The sequence below is a fragment of the Squalius cephalus genome (genome assembly GCF_949319135.1).
Source record: "Squalius cephalus genome assembly, chromosome: 17".
In the NCBI taxonomy this organism is placed as follows: Eukaryota; Metazoa; Chordata; class Actinopteri; order Cypriniformes; family Leuciscidae; genus Squalius; species Squalius cephalus.
Window position 1 is genome coordinate 19,536,905 of NC_137138.1, and position 25,143 is coordinate 19,562,047.

Sequence of the window (25,143 nt, forward strand, 5' to 3'; positions counted from 1 at the left end):
TATAGCATAACTAACCTTGCACCCATTTGCAGTATAATCACTGTCATGTTTATTTTTATCAGCTTCCAATGTGAAATCTAAGCATTGAAGGTAAGCCATCATTGAGAACAATACTGTAACCCATACACTGCAATTTTAGAAATCTAAAGTACCCACTCTGAATTGATTAAAAACACTCAAATTTTAACAGCAGGCAAAACCACTTACAAAAAAATAATTACATGTCTGATTCTAATGGTCAGGGATTTGACAACAAGAACAAAGCTGGGGAAAATACTAAGAACTAAAGTCCACAGTAAAAAAGAATGGCATTCGGATCATTACCGGTTTACTTTTATGCAACTTTTGCTGTCCTAATATACGTAGAGATGATCCATTTAAAGTTAAAGTAGTCCCAAATATAGTTCTTAAGTGGTCACTTTAGCCACACTTAAAAAAATATAATAAATATAATTACATTGGGGGGTGACAGTGGCATTTATGTTATGAAGAAATCAGCAATTCTTAAATAATTTACATTCTCAAGTTTGTAAAAAGTTCAAAAGTTTGGGGTCGATACGATTTTTTTAAAATGTTTTTGAAGGAAGTCTCTTAAGCTCGCCCAGGCTGCATTTATTTGATCAAAAATACAGTAAAAACAGTAATATTAAGAACTATTATCAGAATTTGAAATAACTTTTCTATGTGAATACATTTTAAAAATTCAATCAATCATTCTAAAGGCTAATTTACAAGACAGCAACAATCACAAGATTAGTATGTCACTTCTCAGAAGATAAAACGTGTACATGAAGTTTTATATGAAAGTCTCAAAAGGTGCACAAATAGCAAATGTCTGTTTTGAGAATTTGTTATATAATGCAATGATATTCACACATTTTGAGTGAGACGTCATTCCAATTTCAGGGTCTACTGTAAATGTAAACTCCATTCAGACCATGAAGTACATGATTTTCAGAGTAGTTCTGCATTCTGTAGTTGGTGTGCTTGTTCACTGAATAGTATAAGTTCTGAACTCTGTCAACTGTTCTGTGTGGATGTTGATATCACATTGTGAGACAGAAGGTGGATCGTTTCCGAAGCAGAGGGAGAAGTAATGAAAGTGCTCATGGGGGCTACAGTATAAGGAGACATGAGCTGGCGAAAAGTTCCAGAGGAAAACAGACAGAATGAGGCCAAACAGTCAAGATTCTCTTTCCCTATAGACCTTGTGCGCCAGAGAAACAAGCGTGCAGTCATATTTAGAATATTGTCTTTGCACTTCAGTTTTTGCGGTAGCTCTGATTATTTCTATGGCATCACTGTCGAAGAGTAAAGCTAGTAATGTAGATTTACTTATTGTGGAAATACAAACCGGAAGATAGAATACAAAGAGCGCAGTGCTGAAAAGTGGCAGGGCTACACGAGGTCTACAATGAGTCCATCCTAAGAAGGTTGGTTGTCTGAGTAGCACTCAAGCAGGAAGTTCTGTAGCCTAATAACAAAGTTAGCATTCCTGTTCATCTAACTGCCACTTTCTTGGATTCTGCAGCGGGACATGACTTCAAATCTTTGCTCAGAGGATCAGTTCTGTTGCCAGGTTTTGAATCAATCACCTGAGCAAAAAATATCATGTGGCAAATGACTGTGGAGCTGCAGGTAATTTACATCATGACAACTCTGATTGGCTGATGACACCACATGAACGTGCACTATCCTGAGCTGTAATGTCAAAAGCAGCAGACGGGAAAATATAAGCTTATTTCTAACTTCTAAAGTCAGCGTGAAACAGAAATTGTGACCAGAATTGTGAAAAAATGTTGGACAGGACTTTTAGAAATTGAGCATAATAAATGTGCAATATACATAGTTGATGTGCACGTATAAATCATTTATAATTATGCTGCAACATGGCATAATTTTAAATAAATAAATACATAATAATCAAATATGACTTCACGACTTTAAGATCTTAAAAGATCTGGTGCACTGGTAAAATATTTACTAGTATAATGAATAAATTAATTGCAATTTATTTATTTTATTTAGTTATTTATTTATTTTTAATTAGAAAAAGATTGATTTTAGATCAAATTTTTAAAAAATGCTTTAGTCTGAATACATTCTTGTGAATGCCCCATTAGGTGTAGTAGCAATATCTACCAGCGGGGGTAACCGCGACCATGCAAATGAGCAAACAATATTCTCTCTCATCCTCAACACTTTTAAAGCAGGAAGGAGTCAAAATTAAACTGGGTGCACACTGTATGATTAATAATAGTCCTTTACGACTGTTGCTTGTCAGACTGTACCGCTGTAAGCCGTGTCACTCTGTAGGAACTCAGCAGTCAAGACACGTTAAAAACGGACGCACACAAGAAGACTCGTCCGGAGTTTTACATCATCAATCTGTGACACATTCGGTGACTGTGAGCTGCATTTACATGGGGGATTGAAATGGTGGCTAGCAAACAAAAACAATCTCTAGCGTTAAAGTGATTGTTCACCCATAAATGAAAATTTTGTCATTAATTACTCGTGTCATGTCGTTCCAAGCTCGTAAATCTGAGATCTTTCTGTCCCTCCGTTGACAGCTATGCAACTACCACTTCGTACCAGGTCAGAGATTGTAAAACTAATCCATATGAATTGACTGGTTTAGTCCAAATTTTCTGAAGAGACACAATTGCTTTATATGATGAACAAATTGAATTTAGGCATTTTTATATATTCACATATAAACATTCATCATCTCACACATCAGCGGAAGCTCAAGCATGTTCGCTTGACGTGCAATAACCAATGAGGTTTGACTGAGCACTTTGAGCTTCCTCAAGAACCAATGAGGTTTGACTGAGGTTTGAGCTTCCTCTAGAACCAATAAGGTTTGCCTGAGGTTGAGCCCTCTAGTCTAGAACCAATGAGGTTTGACTGAGCACGTTTGAGCTTCCTCAAGAACCAATGAGGTTTGACTGAGGTTTGAGCTTCCTCTAGAACCAATAAGGTTTGCCTGAGGTTGAGCCCTCTAGTCTAGAACCAATGAGGTTTGACTGAGCACGTCTGAGCTTCCTCAAGAACCAATAAGGTTTGACTGAGGTTTGAGCTTCCTCAAGAACCAATGAGGTTTGACTGAGGTTTGAGCTTCCTCAAGAACCAATGAGGTTTGACTGAGGTTTGAGCTTCCTCTAGAACCAATGAGGTTTGACTGAGCACGTTTGAGCTTCCTCAAGAACCAATGAGGTTTGACTGAGGTTTGAGCTTCCTCAAGAACCAATGAGGTTTGACTGAGGTTTGAGCTTCCTCTAGAACCAATGAGGTTTGAGCTTCCTCAAGAACCAATGAGGTTTGACTGAGGTTTGAGCTTCCTCAAGAACCAATGAGGTTTGACTGAGGTTTGAACTTCCTCTAGAACCAATGAGGTTTGACTGAGGTTTGAGCTTCCTCAAGAACCAATGAGGTTTGACTGAGGTTTGAACTTCCTCAAGAACCAATGAGGTTTGACTGAGGTTTGAGCTTCCTCAAGAACCAATGAGGTTTGACTGAGGTTTGAACTTCCTCTAGAACCAATGAGGTTTGACTGAGGTTTGAGCTTCCTCAAGAACCAATGAGGTTTGACTGAAGTTTGAGCTTCCTCAAGAACCAATGAGGTTTGACTGAGCACTTTGAGCTTCCTCAAGAACCAATGAGGTTTGACTGAGGTTTGAGCTTCCTCAAGAACCAATGAGGTTTGACTGAGGTTTGAGCTTCCTCTAGAACCAATGAGGTTTGAGCTTCCTCAAGAACCAATGAGGTTTGACTGAGGTTTGAGCTTCCTCAAGAACCAATGAGGTTTGACTGAGGTTTGAACATCCTCTAGAACCAATGAGGTTTGACTGAGGTTTGAGCTTCCTCAAGAACCAATGAGGTTTGACTGAGGTTTGAGGTTCCTCAAGAACCAGTGAGGTTTGACTGAGGTTTGAGCTTCCTCAAGAACCAATGAGGTTTGACTGAGGTTTGAGCTTCCTCTAGAACCAATGAGGTTTGACTGAGGTTTGAGCTTCCTCTAGAACCAATGAGGTTTGAGCTTCCTCAAGAACCAATGAGGTTTGACTGAGGTTTGAGCTTCCTCTAGAACCAATGAGGTTTGACTGAGGTTTGAGCTTCCTCTAGAACCAATGAGGTTTGTTCTCGCACATCAAGCAGGTTAGGTTGAGCTTCTGTTTATGTTCGCAGATCAATGTTTAAATGTGAACAAAAGCACCCCTATGGTTTTTGATTTGACGGTTGTCACAGGAGAAGCCACACTGCAGGACTGTGTGTGAAATCTTGTGACAGTCCAAGAATTTTGTCGAAGTTAAAATGTGGCTGTCAGTGAACATGTCAAACTAACGATTCTAGCCTAAGTTCCAGGGAATCTTTCAGGATTCACAAAATTTGTCTCAGAGGGCAAAATTGCGGCCAAAATCGTACAAAGTGAACCCGGCTTTAAAAATACATAAATTAAAGGGGTAAATTCTATATTATAAGCAAAAATAGATATTCCGCAAGAAAATACTCTTTTCAATATAAAACCAGCGATGGCACAAATCCTACATAAGAATCATCTAGTTTTCTACTGTTTAAACGTGCCGAAACTGAAATGATCTGCTGAAATGTTACAGAGAGCAGAACTGAGAGCTGAAAGCCATTATCAACACAGTAATTAAGTCTAGGTAACAATATGTGTCCCAGAGTACAGCTGACACTCGGGAGGCCCTTCATATGTCTCCTGTCAGCCCTACACTCCATACAACAGCGATGAAGAGGGTCACAGTGTATGAATCTATCTTCAGAGGGAGGATGCAGAGCAACCTACACAAACATTCATCATCATGCGTGACCAGGATCAATGGGAAGCCCATCTTCGGTATTCCACATTCAGCCAGTCGATCCACACCGGTGCTTTCACCCGAGAGTCACTCTCAGCAGTCATTCAACAGCAGGCGCTCAGAGGGACGGACAGTACAGGTCTGCACATGGACAGGCTCTTAAACCAAGAATATGGGACGTAAATTAATTATGTTATTACGAATTGATTGCTTTGTTTTCTCCTCTACCTCGAAAAGTGAACCTACAGTATAGATAGTCTGCCTGAAAACCTAATATGCAACTGCAAATGTACAAGAAAGGGTACTAATTGTGACCCTGGAACACAAAACCAGTCACACAGAGCAATTTTATGAAATTGAGATTTAAACATCATATGAAAGCTGAATAAATAAGCTTTCAATTGATGTATGGTTTGTAAGGATAGGACAATATTTGGCCGAGATACAACTATTTGAAAATCTGGAATCTGAGGGTACAAAAAAATGTAAACATTGAGAAAATTGCCTTTAAAGTTGTCCATTTATGTTCGCAATTATGCTGCATTCACTCACAAAACTAAATGTTTTATATATTTACAGTAGGAAATTTACAAAATATCTTCATGGAACATGGTCTTTACTCAATAGCCTAATGATTTTTGGCATAAAAGAAAAATTTATAATTTTGACCCATACAATGTATTGTTGGCTCTTGCCACAAATATACCTGTGCAACTTGTGACTGGTTTTGTGATCCAGGGTCACATATGTGTGTCTTAAATTGCATTTCAGAAGCAGAATATGTCAAATTCTATGTTCCAGGCCTGAAATAGCTAATATTATGCTTAAAGGAAAACACAACTTGACTACAAGGGGACAAACTGTCCAGCAGAGACGAGGGTGCTTGTACATGTTAACATGAAGTCTTGTGATATACATTGTGGCACATGTTTTAAACAAAGACATCAACGCAGGAAGAAATGCGGAAACAATTTACAGTAAGGTTCCATTTGTTGATATTAGTTAACTCATTAGCATGAACTACTGTTGTACCAGTATCTTCATATTAGTCATCCATTTCAATTGCGAATGAGGAATCGATGTTCTGAATCTGAATAAACCATCAGTCAGTGAAATCAAGAACTTGCTCGTGTTTTACTGGAGGAAGCGACAACTGTAACAACGAAAAATACTTCTAAAGCATTTGTTAATCTTAATGGTAATTTCAATACTTATAATACGTTAAAATCTAAAATTGTCTATTAATATTATTTATTGACTTGAGCTAACATGAACTACCAATGAGCAATTAGATTTTTATTAACTAACATTAACAAAGATTAATAAACAATGCAACAAATGTATTGTTCATTGTTTGGTAACATGCTAACTAATGGGACCAACCATATTGTAAAGTGTTGACAGAAAATCTTAAAGGGAGAGTTCACAAAAAAGAAAAACATCGTCATCATCATTTAAAGGGATACTTAATGCAAAAATAAAAATGCGGTCATCGTTTTCTCGCCACTTAATGACTTTCTTCCGTGGAACAAAAAAGAAGATATTTTGATAAATGACTTTGATAAATGGCATGGGTATCACACTATTACAACGTAAACATGGTTTATGAGGACATTACCTGAGTCCTTGTAATTAAAATGGCTTAACATACTACATTTTTTTTATTAAAAAAGTACAAATTCTGAAAGTATTCTGTGATGGGTATAGGGTAGGGTTAGTGTAGGGGGATATAATATAAAGTTTGTACAGTATAAAAACCATTACGCATGGAATGTCTTTATAATGATAGGTGCACCAAAGTGTGTGTGTGTGTGTGTGTGTGTGCGTTTGGTTTATATTACATTGTGGGAACCAAATGTCCCCACAAGGATAGTAAAACCTGAGATCACTTCCATTGTGGGGACCAGCCAGCGGTCCCCATGAGGGGAATGGGTTAATAAACATACTAAATTATATATTTTTGAAAATGTAGAAAGTTTTCTGTGATGGGTAGGTTTAGGGGTAGGGTTAGTCTAAGGAGATAGAATATACAGTTTGTACAGAATAAAAACCATTAAGTCTATGGAGAGTCCCCACAAAGATAGTGAACCAGACGTGTGTGTGTGTGTGTGTGTGTGTGTGTAATGGAATTTTCTCAGATTCTTCTAAAATTCTCAGTATTTTCATTTTTAGGTGAACTATCCCTTTAAAATACAAAAGATAATATTTACAAGAATGTATGGAATATTAAATTAAATTATGACTTTTTTTTTTTTCATTTTTGGGTGGAATATCCCTTTACGGAGAGAGGATGATTTACTGCCTACGTTTGCCAACAATTTCCTATACTAAAGACAGTGGTCGCTAGCCTGGTTAAAACCAGACCATTCTCAGTAGTAACTGAGTTATGGTCTGGCAAAGCTCCATAGACAAATCATTTCCAAAGGGGCGTCACCAACGGACGTCGCTCAAATGCCTCTGGGCGCAGTTGGATAGACCTAAAACCAATCAGAGCGATCGGCATCGTGTAAAGCCATATGCTGCGTCCCAATTCGCCTAAGTTACACTACGCCATAAAAGTACTGTATGTACTCTTATTGTGAAGAAAAGGTATTTACTTTTGAATGTGTAGCAAAAAAGTAGGCAAGCTTTGGGACATACTACTTCGTCATCTTTATCGGACGGATCTGTCGCGTGCATCCTGTCACTTAAACTGCCCTGTCAATCATCGTGTCACAGTTAAAATCCTCTATTAAATCTAATTTAATTTCCTACCGTTTCGGAGAGACATGTAGTAGCACGTTCATCTGCCAGTGGGTCTTTCATGGAGACTGTCCTCATGTGTTTGCAATTTGAATATAATAATGCATTTAAAAGTTGAACAGACGTCGCTCAAATGCCTCTGGGCGCAATTGGATAGACCTAAAACCAATCAGAGCGATCGTCATTGTGTAAAGCCCGCCTCAACGTTTCTGATTGGTGCCGCGATTTCTAGGCCATGGAAATGGGCTTGAATGAGCTCTTTGCCAGACTACTTCTCGAGCAAATCTGAATTTGCCGGAAGTTGTCTGGGTTTTCCCAGGCTAAGTGGTCGCGTTAATCGAATATATTCTGTCTGAATTCTGTCCATCATTTTTATCTAACTTGTAACTGTAATTCTCACCCCTGTCCAGTTGGTGGCGAGCACTGAAGATGAAGGACAAGCAACAGACAATGTTTATCGTTTACCGTCACAGAGGCGAGCATCCAGTTTAAATCTATGCGGGCCAGGAGGAATGTTTGAGTTCAGGCAGAGTTTAGTTCAGTTTTACTTTTTCATGTTTTCTTCATATTTTAATCATAACTGTATTTTATAATATTGCATTGACCGTGTTTTAGTGGCCTCTGCTGTCAAAAAATATGCTTCGTCTGGACGTGAAAAGTGATGCAGTCTCTGTTCATCTGTTCTCTTCATAAATAAATAAGTGCATAGTCTAGCCTATATGCTCGTCCTGTAAGTTCATGATTAAAAATGAAAATTGGAACGAAAACAAAAGCTGTATATTGTCTTATCATTAAGATATAAAAATTCAAATGACGGTTAATAATAGACAATGGCGGAAATTTTACGACCCAGTGAGAAAGTCTAACAAACCACTGACTAAAGCATATCAATATTGGTTTGTTTTACAATTCGAATGCAACAAACCAAGCAGATTTTCACCGAATACTTGTGTCCAGCTCATGAAATATGTGTGGGCGAGCTGCAGAGAGCGATTTCCTTTTCTCGGAGCTATGGAAAAAGTGGGCCATGTTGGAGAAGAGAGTGCTTGAGTATTCTAAATATGACCAAGTTTATAAAACTACTGCTTTGATATGGCCACCATCCCATTAACAAGACGACAACCCACCATGAGTGTCCAGCAATAAGACGGCAGTCATCAATTTCCTTCCCAGAGCCGAATCCAGCTTGTAGCTGAGATATGTGGCTAATCATAACTAAATCTCCTCAGGCAGTTCTCTTGTTACAGCCTTTTAAATCATGCGCTATTTTCCCGAGGTAAATTATCCATGTCACTCAGAATGAGAAATACACTGGATTTTGTTCCGAAAAAATCTCCGCGTTTGGTCTGGCCAAAAATCCTTCATATGCATCTGTGAAATAAGTCCTTCCCTCTGTGCATGTCAATCACCAGCTGTTATTCTTGTCCTGTGTCATGCAGTTTTGCCCGAGAGCTCTTTCGGATCAATGATATTGAGCCACCGGCATATTCTGGCCCGCCACCTCGATACAGCTGTGACCTCCACACAGGGGGAAGGGGAAATCAGGATCGCACATAAAGAGGAGCATCAAATACTCCAAACATCACTATCATCATTTTCAAATCATAATTATCTAAATATCTTTTGTAAAACACATTTTGGAGGAGAAGCACGCCACACAACAGCAAGCACCCACCCACTTGTCACTCCTCATGGGTGATATGTAGGTCTCCCTCTATAAAAAACAAGAAGAGAACTCTTCAAAATACCTGCATTTACAGGCTTTCAATCTAGGCTGAGCCATTAGGGACAGAAGAGGAAACATTTTTTTTTACACAAAACTTGAGGCACCCATCAGACCTGACATATTTCTAAAAGACTTCAAAGAAAACAGGAAGTGCCTTCCTGTTTGAATCGTACGCTGTCCAGAGAGACATATACAGTCATGCCATTGGAGGTCAGATTGTGGCCATGTTTCTTTTTACCCCTTAAATTTCTTACAGAACCCTTTCACATCACTGTCAAACATGTATGGTCACTGTAAGCATGATGATGAACAGAAACACTTTCTGTAAGTGAATGGTGGGCTGCGGTCTCATTGCAAGGCAAACGGAGGAAATATTTTTTGTTGCATCACACAGGTTAGTTCAATGCAGAGGTTCGATTCATGAAACTTAAGAGAAGAAACTGCAAAGTCATCTAGTGAGCACTTGTTGATCTTTGAAAAGAAACCATGGGACAAGATCCTCAATTTATTGATGTGCTTAGAAACATCAAAACGATATAGTTCATTCAAGGCCTCTGTGTGCTATACAATATGCTAGCACATGCAGCTTATGAAAGCATATTGTGGCAAACTTTTTAAAATGTATTTCTTAAAATTGTATTTACATTAATAACTACTAAGAAAACCATTATGCTTCACTATTAACTTACAGATAGTAGTACTTTTTCATTGCATTCAATATCTTGTTAGTAACTACCCCAATGGTTAGGTTTTATAGTACTTATTTATTAGATGCTAGTGCCTATTAATGAGACACACTAGATACTTATCCATCTAGTAACAATTGATTTTTTACTTGTCATATAAGATGAACATTCTAAATATCTTACTATTGTGATGAACATGTGACTAATGACAACTGAAAAACCAATGGCTTGAACAGTTACATAACTAAACAATAAGTATTAGAGTTAGTATTAAAACTGGAATTGGTACAGCAACAATTGAAATGCATATTTGGAAGTAAATAGTTGATATCTGAATCACCATAAAATTAACAAAATGTTGCTATTTGTTGACCATAACAATGGAATAGTTACTTGCCACTTGGGACAGTGACTAACAAAAGAATAAGAACTAGTATAGTAGGCGATCTAATAAAAAAAAAGTTACTCGTGAAACTTAAAAAAACAAAAAAAACACCTGACGTTATTAGATTACTTAGTGGTATTACTTAATAGTAGTTAACATAAAGCACAAGTAACATAACCATAGACAATAGTTATGTTGAAGACATACATCTGAAATCGGCCTCCATTAGCATATTTCCATTCTCCTTTTTTGACCCTACAGCACCCTGGACAGCGACCATCTAAACGCGTTATAAGAGCCCTCTGACAGTAGGCCTGTGGAAAACATTTACTGACACAGTAGTAGCACCTTCTACTTATATCACAACATTGAGAAAAAAATGCAGTGTTTTTTTTTTTTTTTTTTTTTTTTTTTTTTTCAATTGTGAGATTTGAGTTGCCGCGTTGAATCCTAAGTAATGTGCTTTCGAGGAATATCCTGTCAAAAGAAAAATGACGGGATGAACCTATTTCTTATTGTAAAAAAATATGATACGAATGCGGCGCTCAAACAGGTGACACAAAACAGTTGCTGGCAGATATTCCCTGCGTCCTGAGTGGAGTTTTTAAGGCTCCACTCCCAGTGCAGTTGTTCTGAAGGCCCATTACACAAGCGCAGACCAGCAACTTTCTATTCCCAACAGAGCAATGAGCTGTAGGTCCTGACGGCCACGTTTGAAGATATTCTGAGTCATTCTGACTTTCTGCACCTTTTCATTTACGGGCATACAAGCCTTACTTGGCTATGGGCCCTGTCTAATGGTGACGCCATGAACACTATATCAGTTTATTACAATTTTGTCTTAAGGATCCTACAAATGGGCAAGGAGCGCGCGTGTGCCTACAGCGTATGTCTTTGCATATGCCTGATGATACCATGAAAAACCTTTGAGCGCTTTATTCCTGCCCAATATTGCTGCAGAGACGCCCCCACAAGCCCCCATCTGTTACTTACACTAAACATTTGGATGTCATCCGCACTACACATGAGCATGCAACCGATGCCGACGGCCAAAGTCAATTTGCAAGCCCCTGCACAAACATTTTGTGGGCATAAACTTACCGCAGTCTTCACACAAGATCCTCCCAACATCTTTTTTCAGGTTCTTCCCACTTGTATCTAAGGGCGCAAACGACGCTTTAAAAACCAAGGGTTCATCAGTTGGGTCCATGAAAAATATATACTTGTGATTCTTCTTCACTTTAGCGCACGGAGCCTCCGAGCCAAATTCCCCCACGGTGACGAGCTGCTCCCGCTCCAGACCCCCGCTGTTCCGCGGCCACACGTCCAGGACTTTGACATTCACACTGTACGGCTCCGCTGAGACGTTCTGAGGCGCGGACTGCACCTTGCCCTCAATCACCACGGCGGATCTGTAAGCCTGGTCCTGCAGGGAATTCAGACTCGGGGAGTAGCAGGCGAAGGAGACCCCGATGAGCAGCATGGATAAGTGTACCGAATCAAGCCTCCTCATGCCGCCTGCTTTGGCTCGATGGTCGGTGGTCGCGTTGCGGCAGGGCTGCGGGGCGATGGCGGTGGAGCTGGGTTGAAGGCTGAAGTGACTGCGAATAGGCTCCAGTAGCACGGCGGCGCGGCAGACCTTGCGTAAGTGTCCATGCCATCGGGATCCGCTGCTTTTTTCCGATAGATTTGCAATCGGGAAACACCAGCTGGGAACCGGAAACGGCGTAATGCTGCTGGGTTAATACAGATCCCTCAACTGCATTCTGCCGAAGCGCATCCTAAAATGCAGGTAAAGTCGTGGACGCTGCCTCCTCCGAAGACACGAGCAGGTATCCGCAAGACGCCGCCAGTCAATCTTTGCCCCGAAATTGCAGTGGTGAGCGCGCCCTACTCGCCACTGGTGCTGTGCATCTTCCACTGCAGTCGAATGTGAAATACTGCAGTAAACTATTAGGGCTACTTTCGATATCCCCTCAGCACAAACGTTGTAAGAATCCACTTTCGTAGCGATAAAACGCGTTTGCCGTATCCCTCGCGCCCCGTCTCTGTCCGCCACCCCGATCTATCAGGGCAAGATTCCCCGCACAAACGGCAGATTCACGGCTGGGGTGCTGAAACGAACGCCCATGCGCCGGCGTGTGCGTCTTTAGTCTCCGACACCCCGAGAAAAATGGTCAATCCACGATCTCTCCCATCGCCAATCCTCATCGAATAAAAAAAAAAAAAAAAAAAAAAAAAAAGAGGAGGTTTTTCAGGTTTGCGCTGCTTTGAGTACGGTGGCTAACAGTGCGAATGAATGAGCTTTGAATGAGTTTTGCGTCTCATTCCATTACTAAATCATGCCCTGCATTCAGGTCACATTCGCTGCTCTGCCTCAGAGAAGAAGAAAAATATATAGTGAGGCGTTGCATCAAATCCATAGGCTACGTCTGGTATTCGTTGCATTGCTGATGCCTGGCCGAATGAGAACGTTTTTAACAAATGAAATGAAGGAGCATCACAGATGAAGCAGCAGACTGCATCAAACACAAAATATGTGCACAAGACGGTAAAAGATTTATAGACACATACTGTGGTGTATATGAATGGTAGAAAAAGACACAATGTTTAAAAGGAGACTTTAAAAGGAGTTTAAATGTTAGACTTTCACCGGTTATGAACGATGTAGAAAATAACCTAAATCCTCAACTAAATGAAGGCTGAACCTGTGGATCTGCAAAGGAGCGTAGCTCCAAATTCACTAAGGGCGACATCTGCTGTTCTCTGCGCACAGAACGTCAGAGCCACAACCCTTTTCTAACATGTAAGATGACTGGGAATCATAGATCAGAAATAGTGCAAATTGTGGTCCCTCAAACTTATTAGGCCTACTTACTTAATTATAATTTAACGAAAAGTATTGGTAGTAGGACCAGTGTACCTTGGATTAACTTGGGGTTAGAGGGTTTTGCTCAATGCACAGTTGCCCCTTGCTGAGTTTTACTGCTCATAGGAGGCTTATTGCTTTCTTCAAGACAAAATTGGGTAACACTTTACAATAATAGTACATGAATAATCATGTACTAATACCTGAATTAATAATTACTTTACTATGAACTAATGATGAGTTAAGACATGTATTAATGAGGTACTAACCTTAATTACGACATGAGTATCATGAATTCCTACATGAATATACCATCTTAACTACGCGTTAGTACATGCTTGTTAATTAATGTATTAATTAACATTTCGAGGTAAAGTAAATCAAACATGCTCTAGATCAGAAGAAAGATGTACTAAAAGGGCACAATGTTAAATTGTTCATAAATTTAACACCATCAATTGTCACATACATCAGTGAATGACACAAGATGTCTTGAAATATTTATATTAAACCTACTCATTGAACACACATTCCGTTTTAAGTGATTCCACTGCTGCCTTCAAGTGTAAAATACCTACTACACTAGCATATTCATTAAACAGATGCAATTTTCAAAATTAAATTCAGTGTTAGCACAGATGATGGTTATTTTCTGGATTTGTTTACTGTCTTTATATCATAATGCAGTCAGATGTTAGTCTTGTTTGCTGGCTCTTCTTTGGGGCCACTATTGCCCCTTCAAAATTTGTCCACTTTTTTCCTACCGTTCAGTTCCTTCTCCATCTAAATTCAGGCACAGCACCTCTGCTCTTCCACTTCTTTACAAACCACCGACAAGCACCAAATGATATCTGATTTAGAAGAGCTGAATATGTATAAAACATGTGTAATTGATACATTTTTGAAGATTTACTCTTGGATTTTCCAAGTAATTAATGATGAGTTAGTAATGATGTGCCCCCCCAAGTAAAGTCATGACATTATGATACATTAACAAGTCATGAATTCATGTTACTTTCCAAGTAATTAATGATGAGTTAGTAATAATGTGCCCCGCCATGAAGTAAAAGTAACATGAATTCATGACTTGTTAATGTATCATAATGTCATGACTTTACTTGGGGGGGCACATCATTACTAACTCATCATTAATTACTTGGAAAGTAACATGAATTCATGATTTGTTAATGTATCATGTAATTTCTTGTCTTGGCCCTCCAAGAGTAAATCTTCAAAAATGTATCAATTACACATGTTTTATACATATTCAGCTCTTCTAAATCAGATATCATTTGGTGCTTGTCGGTGGTTTGTAAAGAAGTGGAAGAGCAGAGGTGCTGTGCCTGAATTTAGATGGAGAAGGAACTGAACGGTAGGAAAAAAGTGGACAAATTTTGAAGGGGCAATAGTGGCCCCAAAGAAGAGCCAGCAAACAAGACTAACATCCGACTGCATTATGATATAAAGACAGTAAACAAATCCAGAAAATAACCATCATCTGTGCTAACACTGATTTTAATTTTGAAAATTGCATCTGTTTAATGAATATGCTAGTGTAGTAGGTATTTTACACTTGAAGGCAGCAGTGGAATCACTTAAAACGGAATGTGTGTTCAATGAGTAGGTTTAATATAAATATTTCAAGACATCTTGTGTCATTCACTGATGTATGTGACAATTGATGGTGTTAAATTTGTGAACAATTTAACATTGTGCCCTTTTAGTACATCTTTCTTCTGATCTAGAGCATGTTTGATTTACTTTACCTCGAAATGTTAATTAATACATTAATTAACAAGCATGTACTAACGCGTAGTAAAGATGGTATATTCATGTAGGAATTCATGATACTCATGTCGTAATTAAGGTTAGTACCTCATTAATACATGTCTTAACTCATCATTAGTTCATAGTAAAGTAATTATTAATTCAGGTATTAGTACATGATTATTCATGTACTATTATTGTAAAGTGTTACCCAAAATTGTAATAAACTGAGCTATACTGTTCATTGCCTAACTGTCAAGTGATTTAATATAGGCCTATACATCATGATATTTTATGCATTCTATCAGACAAAGAACATCTTTAAGTGTTAAAGATGTATATTGTGCAATCTCAAGTTAAATTGGTTAAAAATATCATGATGCTGATATCGGCCTTTAAAAAAATAATATGGTTGACAGTTTTACAAGGTCGTGACACCTTCAAGGTGTTTATCAGAAAAAAAAAGAATAAGGTTAATGCCAATACTTCTACAAATACCATGGTTTTAAATAATCAGAACTGTAACAGGGTTGACCATTTGCGATTGTCTCCTGCTGATAAACATTAAAACACAAATAAAGAGATACATTGGTCTAAAAGATCAGACGCTTGTTCTTAAAGGGTCAGTTCAGCCAAAAATGAAAATTCTGTCATTAATTACTCACCCATAAGACTTTCGTTCATCTTTGGAACACAAATGAAGATCTTTTTGATGAAATGTGAGTAATTTCTGTCCCTCTGTTGACAGCTACACAACTACCATTTTGACGCTTCAAAAAGTTCATCATTTTTTTTTTAATGAATCCATATGAATAGACCGGTTTCATCCAAACTTTCTGAAGAGATACAACCGCTTTATACACTGAACAGATTTAATTCAAGCCTTCTTTCACATATACACATTCATCAATGCACAGAGCAGTTATGATAAACAGAAGCTCAAGCATATCTTCGTTTTATGTGCAAGAACCAATGAGGTTCATTCTCGTGTTCCGCAAGAACCAATGATGTTCATTCTCGCGCATCAAGCAGGTTAAGTTCGCTGGCCATTGTTTATATATAAATACAATCCTGAATTCAATCTGTTCATCATGTAAAGCCATCAAGTCTCTTCAGAAAATGTGGACAAAACCACTCAATTCATATGGATTAGTTTTACAATCTCTTTATGAACTTTTTGTAATGTCTAAGTGGTAGTTGTGTAGCTGTCAATGGAGGAACAGACATCTCTTAGATTTCATCAAAAATACTTTTATTGGTGTTCCAAAGATGGACGAAAGTCAGATTTGGAACTACATGAGGGTGGGTAATTAATGACAGAATTTTCATTTTTGGGTGAATTATCACTTTAAAGGGCATATCTTGAAAGAAAGTGTTTATATATTGCATTAGTTTTTTTTTATGGACTTGTGATAGGAAGAATAATAACATATAAGGACTTTTAAAGAAAAAAAAATAAACATAGCTTTTATTGCTATAGTCTATGTTTTTCACTCAAAAGAATAACACTTCTAGATCACTTCTTTTAAGTAATGTGAAGGCTGAGAACTGGAGTTACAAATCTCTTTATTAATTGTAGGTTAATTTTACACAGGCATACTACCAACTCGCTAAAGACAACATTCAAAAACCGATAGATCATTAGAAACGCAGCGATGCGCGTGACGGACTCAGCGGTCACTGTCCATGGTTCTGAAACTGCGCTGCCCTCGACCTCCACCGACCAAACTACTCTAGCCTACATATATCAGTTTAACGAAATTATTCATAAAATTCTTTATACCGTAAAAACACTTAAAACTTAGGCCTGACATGAATTAAGACAATCCACGTGTCCTCAACATATAGGCTACGCATCCACCTATCTCTATAAATCATTTGATCATATCAAACATGATAAACATCTTAATCACGCTTTTCTAAACACTAAAAACTTTTGAATAAATAAGTTTAATCTCCACTTGCTACACCCTTAAAAATAAAAAGATAATTTAATGGTTCATTGAAGCACCGTAAGTATAATTCAGCTCCCTCTTGTTTTTTCCAGATCCTGAGTTGCCTATGTTTCTTTGGATAATTAAAAATTCCATCAGGTTACAAACCAATTAGTTCTAGGTATCATCCGTTCAAAACACAAGCCCTTCTGAGTTATTAGAAACAACATAGTGTTAAAAAGATATGGTAAAACCATAAAAACTTTTTCATAGGAGGCTAGGATAAAGAACTGTGACATTTAAGGAAGACAATAAAACACAATCGGTGCATATTAAATTCGCAACCCAGTAAAAAGGTTATTATGACACTGGTTTTCGATTCTACAACACTTGCAGCTTCTAGCTCAGCGAATCTACCCATAATACGTAGAATAAATCTCATATGAGATGCATGTGAACAATATCTGAACAAGTTTGACAGCTTCAACAGCATCTCCAGCAACTGCAATATCGCGAAAGCAACACTGCGAGGCGCACGAGCTGTTTGATTTTCTCTAGCTGAGCGTGCTGACATCAGACTCCACGCGCACAGCGTTGAGCTCGTGCGTGCGTCCGTCTCCATGCCACGACTCGCTCTTTCGTTCCATCTTGTGAACGGCGCATCGGTGAAGCAGCACCGCGACAGTGTTTACAGTAGGCCTTCGGGGCTTACAGGTTTTCATCTTTGTTTTTGACAGTGTTCAACTGCGAAGGGCTTGCACAGGGGCTAACGCTCTGCCTGCAGACTGAGCGGGGTAAGATATGCCGAGACACGTCGCTCGTTATGAGGTCTGCGACTTTGGCAACAGCACTGCACTTACGATCTATGTCATGGTATTCCGCGGTATACCTTTTTTTCTGGTCAGTATAACAACCACGGAATTAATATCCGCAGCCGTGGGCAGATTGCACAGACTGCTTGCGCAAACTCGTTAACTGTTTACAGTGCTGACAGACTGCGAGGCTGACACACTCTCTGTCGGTTGCGGCAAATCCAATGCCATTTAACGTGACTGTGATATACCGTTATGAGTTCAAGCTTGCAGAGTTCACCTTCGACCAAAAGCAAGCACACCTTTGAGTAACGCTCATGAGTTGAGAGTCGACGGTCCTTCTTTCCTTCACTCAGTGTCTTTTTTACGCACTGTCACTTATGTTAGGCCCATGACAAGCAGTTTACACGTGCATTAGAAGTTGCAAATAAGAAAATGTGAAGTTTCAATTAAGAATAACGAGTTAAGATATTCTTCATTCTAGCAAGCAACAGGCCACACAAAGTTAGTGACCACAAACTTTTTTAACGGTTTGCCATGAGGTAATATAATTTTCTTTTAATCCTGGAAAAAAATAATCAAATAGGTCTATTATTAAGATGCTTTGTATTTATTATATATTTATTTTATTGTATATTTAAATATATTGAATGACAAACAAAATACATGCACTTTATTTATTAAAGCATATGCTAGAATAGACATACATATGTGTAAGCTATTGAATACGTGAAGTAGGCCTAAACGTAATTTTCTGGAGGAGTTAACCTATCTAATCTTTCAATTAACTGCCGGAGCATAAGAAGCCGCTCAACTGGCTTCTTCATCAGCTGTTTTGACATCCCACCAACTCCACAAACATCATTTAGGCATCTTGCTACCAGACTCATCTTCCAAGCATTATTAGGAGTATCTAAGCCCTAGTTGAAGCTGCTTCCTCGAGCCCCTCTAATGCAGTATGTTTAACCTTAATATCATAAAGATTATGGGCAAACGAACTCGTGAAATTTTCAACGTGAATGTTGCTTGTATTCGACGTGTGCTCGGTGTTTAGATTCTGGAATGAAACATTAAACATTGGGAACAAAATGGTCTTGCAATGTACATTCTATGTAAATATTGCATTTATGAATGCCACTTCTTCTAAGTATTCTAGAGTTTCTGTCTCAAGGCCACTGCATGTTCAGCCTGATCTTAATCCTGAAATTGCGTCTCTATTGCACGCATTGTGTTTATCGTGCAATTTATACGCGAAAATGAGTTTTTACGTGCATATGATACGCACTTTATTGCGTGTTATACACACGCACCCCACACACGACTAATCCTACCCATGCGTATAATATGCACGTACCCTACCACTACTAAACCTACCCATGCGTATCATATGCACGTAAAAACTCATTTTGGCGTGTTCTTTATTGTTTTATTAAGGAAAATTGCATGTAAATATTTTTTATATGTTTATTACCTCCCTCACAAACATGTCTGCATGGAAAACAAGTCAGGTTCTGTCAACTGGACATTTATAATAATATTAGTAACTATTTACAATGAAGTCTCATTTGTTAACATTATTAATGCATTAACTAACATGGACTAGCAGTGAGCAATTTTTACAGCATGTATTACCCTTTGTTAATTTTCATCTTTTGCATTAACTAATGTGAACAGATACAACTTTTGATTTTAATAATGTGTAAGATTAACATTAACTAAGATTAATAAATGCTGTAGAAGTATGGTTGATTGTCAGTCCATGTTAACTAATGTTAATTTATTGTAAAGAGGTAGCCTATACCAAAATATTGTTTGGGTAATCTGGATGTTGTCGTCCTTATTTATATTCTCTCATTTTTCCAAGGCATAAAGTGAGTATATTTATCTAAATTGTACCTCTTTAAAGGGAGATTCTATACATCTCATTTTAATCTACGTTATTACAATGCAGACTTTTCATCTTGGAAATATTTTAACTTTTGGTTCTTTCTTATATGAAGACTTGTAAGCTTATAGATTGCATTTTTGTTATAGCTGTAACTTTAAGATTAAAATAATATCAAAATACAAGAAAATTGTTTATTAAATATGACTAGATATGTGATATATAGATATATATAGTGAGTTTGAAGTGAAAGTATTTGATGAGCGTATACATGTGCGGAGAGCATTCACTCAATATTATCTCATTTTTGACAGAGGTGGCTTTTAGGCTTTTGCATCGGAGGTCTTCATATATATATATATATATATATATATATATATATATATATATATATCCACAGAACATTTATGAAAGTAAAAAGATACGATTATACGCATTAAAATATCCAGTCTCTCTTCTGAAACAATACGTTCTGTGTCAAACCGAAACAACACTATCACAATTTGACTTTCACGCTGATTAATTATTTTAGAGATTAATTATTTAAATGTTTTCTAAATTATTAGAGAATCGATCATTCTTGCCTCGTAAAAAAAACGAAACGCTTAAAAAAAGGCCATCACTTTCTTGGGTTAATACTTATAATTTCAGTTAAATTAAAGAACCGTTCAATTCAAGTAAATAAAGAAGTATTAAAGAAAATTCATTCGAAATATTTGTTTAATTATCCAGTTTCTACTTTTGTCGGATGTTTTTGTAAAATAACTGCGCTTATGGGCAATATTACTACAACTACAGGAATACACGCAAATAAATCAAATAACTGACACAAATAATCGTAATCAAAGTCATGTTCTTCTACATTTATAAAACCGTTTGCTTTAAAAACATGTTTAAAAACGAATGCATCATTTAATTGTGTATTAAATTGCCAAACATGTTCAAATTAAGCATATGAAAGGATTTTGTGCGGAATAGTAAGAACAAGGCCATTAGATTTGATTGCATTATGCATTTTAGATAGGCTATTATATAATAATATTATTTTACTCGTTTAGTTTAGTATTAGTTTTTTTATAAATAAATAAATAAAATGTCTGAAACTCATTACTCAATTGCATATGCATACGAATGACATAAATATTTTGTACAAGCTATGGCCTATATAATATCCGAGAAACGATACAGCTGCATTGGGACGAACTGCATGAACTGTTATTATTTTTATTAAACGTAGCTTGCATATTTTAGTAGCTAGACATGTTTTCTTCTGCTTACCGTCACACAACGCATACATATTCCTGTAAAGCATCCATCACAAACAACCACCAATGTAAATTAGAAAACATATAGCCTATTTATAGACTAATAAGATTAAACTGTTGTTTTCTTCTAACAGGCAATTAAAACTATATATAACCACTAAAGTATTTTCACGCCAACTGCCTTGATTCTTACATGCAGGCGAAGGTGTGCATTATTTAATTAGAAACCTCGGATTGTTTTTTTTAAAGGAGATAGGCTATTTTCTATAAGAAAATAAAAGGTGAATAACTGCAAAACAACAAATATTCGGGTATGTTATAGCCTACTTGATTATAATAAATGATTTGCATCTGTTATAAATACATACAGCAACGTATATGTTAAATAATAGGCTATATTGGAGAAAAGAATCACAAACCTGAATAACTAGGCTATATAACGCATAGGGGAGACCGGGGACGGTTGTAACACTTTTTTCTTCAGCACCTAAAACGACCCTTTTTTTTTAGCTACACTTCTGAAACTTTTAGGCAAAGTACCCATATTTGTCTACTACAAATGGCAACAATTTAAATTTCTTCAAATATATCACAGACTTTGTGAGATGATCATGAATACAAGGTGGTCCTTTGTTACAACCTACCCCACTACTGGGGTAGGTTGTAACACATACTGGGGTAAGTTGTAACAGGTAGACAAAATGCACAAAAACTAAGGGTTTTTATTAACAACATTTTTATTTTAAATGAATGGCTGTGTGAATATGGGGAGTGTATGTGCATATTTTGTGTGTTCTTCTCATCCCAGGTTTGTGGATGCTGTATGTTGAATTCCACCGTGAGTTGATAGGCAAACTGCATCTTGATTTTTAAGATTTTTTTTGATATTTGGACTGGAAACAAGACAAAAATACTAAGTAAGAAAAACATTTTTTGCAGTGTATGTGTTGGTATTTATTTAACTTTAACCTGATTTTAAATATGTTATTTATCATTCACAAATTAAATTGAGATTGCATAAAAGGTCCAATACAAATTAAGGTCACTTTCAAAACACGTGTTACAACCTACCCCGCCACTGTCACTATTGTTTAACTAGCTGTATTAGCATGGTGCTTTGAAATTAGTAGGAGGTTGATACACCATTCTTTACTATAGAAACTACAGTTTGACCTGATATAACTCATACAACATTATCTACAACGGTAGAAGTACTAAACAAAATATTATCTTGTTATGTTTTTTTACTTTTTTTACTTTTTTACCTAAGAATTTGATTTTCTGCTGTAGCTTCAGGAGAGATTGCAACGCAGACTTGAAAACCTCCATGTGCGATCGTAAAGGAAGCCTGAGGAAACTGAAACTGTCACATAACTCATATCTTATCCCTGATTGGTGGAATTGGTAGTGTTACAACTAGCCCCGTGTTACAACTGTCCCCGGTCTCCCCTACCTTAACCCAAATAAAAAGCAACCATTCAAAAGCTTTAATCTATTTATTAGCTCAAAATCCCAGCCATTTAATGCAATACGAATGCATCTTAAAAAATATATATTTCCAATAATCTATTTTTATTTTTGACGTGACAAAAAAATAGATGATTGAATGAAGGATGAACAACTAAATGACTATCCAAGCACAACCGGTTTGCCCTTAAACGTCCATATTTGTCCAGTTTATATCTTGCAAAATTTCTCATTAAATATTCTTAAATTCCAGCGTGATCCATGTGCGATATCTTAAAGAATTGGGCCAGTTTATATCACTTCAGATTTAGAAAACTCAGTTTTTCGGCATAATTTTAGTAACTATCGTTTAATAGCCGCTTGTAACATAATAATAGCCTAATAATAATAAATAAATAAATAATAATAATAAAAACTAGATGACAACGAACACGTCAGCAAAGGACTTCCATGTCGAAATATATTAATATACATCGACGGCTGTGAAATATAGGCTATTAGCCCTATAGCCTATTAACACGGTAAGACAGCGCAAACTCGGAACGCAATTAAATACATTTTCAGTTTCGCTCTGAAATGAATTTATCCACATTTTCCAGGACAGACATAGTATGTGATTAGACATCACGGCTGCAGCGTTAGACTTGAATTCAGCACGATGAATTTATTGGGAATCTGCACTAGTCTGAACAGCGCTCGTCTTCTCTCCTCACGCAGATCTCGCGAGAGCGGTGGCGTGGCTGCTTGGCAGTAGCTTGCAGTAAGACAGAGGGAGAAGGCAGGCAGCATCATGGCGGACAGAGACAGTGGAAGTGAGCAGGGAGGAGCAGCCACGGGCCCGGGTGTCGGTTCCATGCACCCAGTGACAGGAGGGGCGGGCTCGGCTTCCGGGCTGCAGCACGAGACGCAGGAGCTCGCTTCGAAGCGGGTTGACATCCAGAACAAGCGCTTCTATCTAGACGTAAAGCAGAACGCGAAAGGCCGCTTCTTGAAGATAGCAGAAGTCGGGGCCGGGGGAAACAAGAGCCGCCTCACTCTCTCCATGTCTGTCGCTGTCGAGTTCCGCGACTACCTGGGAGACTTCATCGAGCACTATGCCCAGTTAGGGCCGAGCAATCCGGACGTGGCGCAGGACGAGCCGCGGCGGGCTCTGAAGAGTGAGTTTCTGGTCCGGGAGAATCGGAAGTACTACATGGATCTGAAGGAGAACCAGAGGGGCCGCTTTCTGAGGATCAGGCAAACCGTCAACCGGGGGCCCGGCTTGGGATCCACGCAAGGCCAGACCATCGCTCTTCCAGCCCAGGGACTTATCGAGTTTCGCGACGCTCTCGCCAAACTCATCGACGACTACGGAGTGGAGGACGAGCCGGCGGAGCTGCCCGAGGGAACCTCGTTAACTGTGGACAACAAGCGCTTTTTCTTTGACGTGGGCTCCAATAAGTACGGGGTCTTCATGAGGGTAAGCGAGGTCAAGCCCACCTATCGCAACTCTATCACAGTGCCCTACAAAGTGTGGTCGAAATTCGGCAGCACTTTCTGTAAATACGCAGACGAAATGAAAAAGATTCAAGAGAAACAGAGGGAAAAAAGGGCATGCGAGCTTCAGCAGCAGCAGCAAGAGGAGATGCACGCCGACGACGGGGACGAGGATTGATAGTGGAGGGAAACATGCAAAAAAATAATCCGAATAACCTAAAGAGAAATTATACGTACTTTGCTGTAAAAAAAGAAAAAAAGAAAAAAGAGAAAGATACATAAAAGATAAGTAACTGTTTAACTCCACGGGAGCACTACCCACAAAAAATACAAACCTCCACAGACTGACAGTCCACCCATCGCTGGATGTCATCCACTTACCCACCATTAATACCAGTAAGCGGCTGCTAAACCAAGTAATAACATTATATATGAACTGTGTTTCTTACTTGACGACAACAGAACTGAGTGTTTCTTTCCCTTATTAACCGAGAACTTTTTTACACGTTCCAAGATATTATAGAAGTGTTTGCAATGGAGTTATTGCCGAGATTACCTACGAGGAAATGGTTCCTTTACGCTAATGACTTCAGCACAAATCAGATGTTTTAGTTTTAGTTTTTAACCAAATTTTCGAATCAACTGAAGAGGTTGTCATGGTAGTCATGCCACTACTAGATTTTCCAAGCATCACCTGAGGGCTAGCTATAGGAACCCTGATGGGGGGGAAACAAAAAAAAAAAACTAAACAAAAAAATCAACCTGTTGATTGATAGAGGTACAGAGGTCAGCAGAGTGGTCGCTGTGTGCAGGTGGCGACCTCTTCGCAAACATTCTGAGGAGTATTACCAGTGTATTTTTTTAATTGAAGTTATTGTCTTGCAGATGATATGCCATGTATTTGTGTCTCGTTGTCATTCAGTGTATAAAACAGGTACTCGATAAGTAAGAGCAATGACAACAGAAGAGAAAGATTTCTCGAAAACATTTTTGTAACCGAATCCAGACCCCTCGATACAAACATACAAAGAGTCGTATGAAAATGCTCATGTAGAAAAACATACAAAGTATGATTTTGTGAATCAGATATATTTCAGTGGAGAAGAAAACAACCCACGTTTTTAGTGGGAATTTGACAAACAATCTGTTAAAGGGTTTAAAATATATAGAGAAATATATAGAAATATATATATATATCTATATATATATATATCAGTCTACCAATGAGAGGATGAGTGGCGCCAAGGAATGCTGTAGTTGCATGTTAACCTGTACACAGCCACATTGAGGTGGATTTCTCAAT

The 25,143-nt window shown here is 38.0% G+C and overlaps 2 protein-coding genes across 11 annotated transcripts in view; one reads left to right on the plus strand and one right to left on the minus strand.

Moving 5' to 3' along the window:
* Positions 1 to 11,878, minus strand: part of nrg2a (neuregulin 2a) — a gene marked incomplete at its 5' end in the record, with an annotated part of 88,754 nt that extends 76,876 nt beyond the window's left edge. For all 9 annotated transcript variants that reach the window (XM_079847487.1, XM_079847483.1, XM_079847482.1 and 6 more), the window contains one exon: positions 11,467 to 11,878. In XM_079847487.1, the coding sequence (XP_079703613.1) occupies positions 11,467 to 11,878 (412 nt within the window). The remainder of the gene's footprint in view (positions 1 to 11,466) is intronic.
* A 63-nt stretch (positions 11,879 to 11,941) lies between these two features.
* Positions 11,942 to 24,067, plus strand: puraa (purine-rich element binding protein Aa). Of its 2 annotated transcripts, none has more exons than XM_079847493.1 (2): positions 11,942 to 12,009; positions 23,082 to 24,067. In XM_079847493.1, exon 2 carries the CDS (start codon positions 23,155 to 23,157, stop codon positions 24,016 to 24,018), a length of 864 nt encoding a protein of 287 aa, XP_079703619.1. In that variant the 5' UTR covers positions 11,942 to 12,009; positions 23,082 to 23,154; the 3' UTR covers positions 24,019 to 24,067. The 2 variants fall into 2 exon arrangements, with proteins under 2 accessions (XP_079703619.1, XP_079703618.1); XM_079847492.1 differs by lacking the exon at positions 11,942 to 12,009 and adding an exon at positions 17,532 to 17,729.
* Positions 24,068 to 25,143: the final 1,076 nt, after the last annotated feature.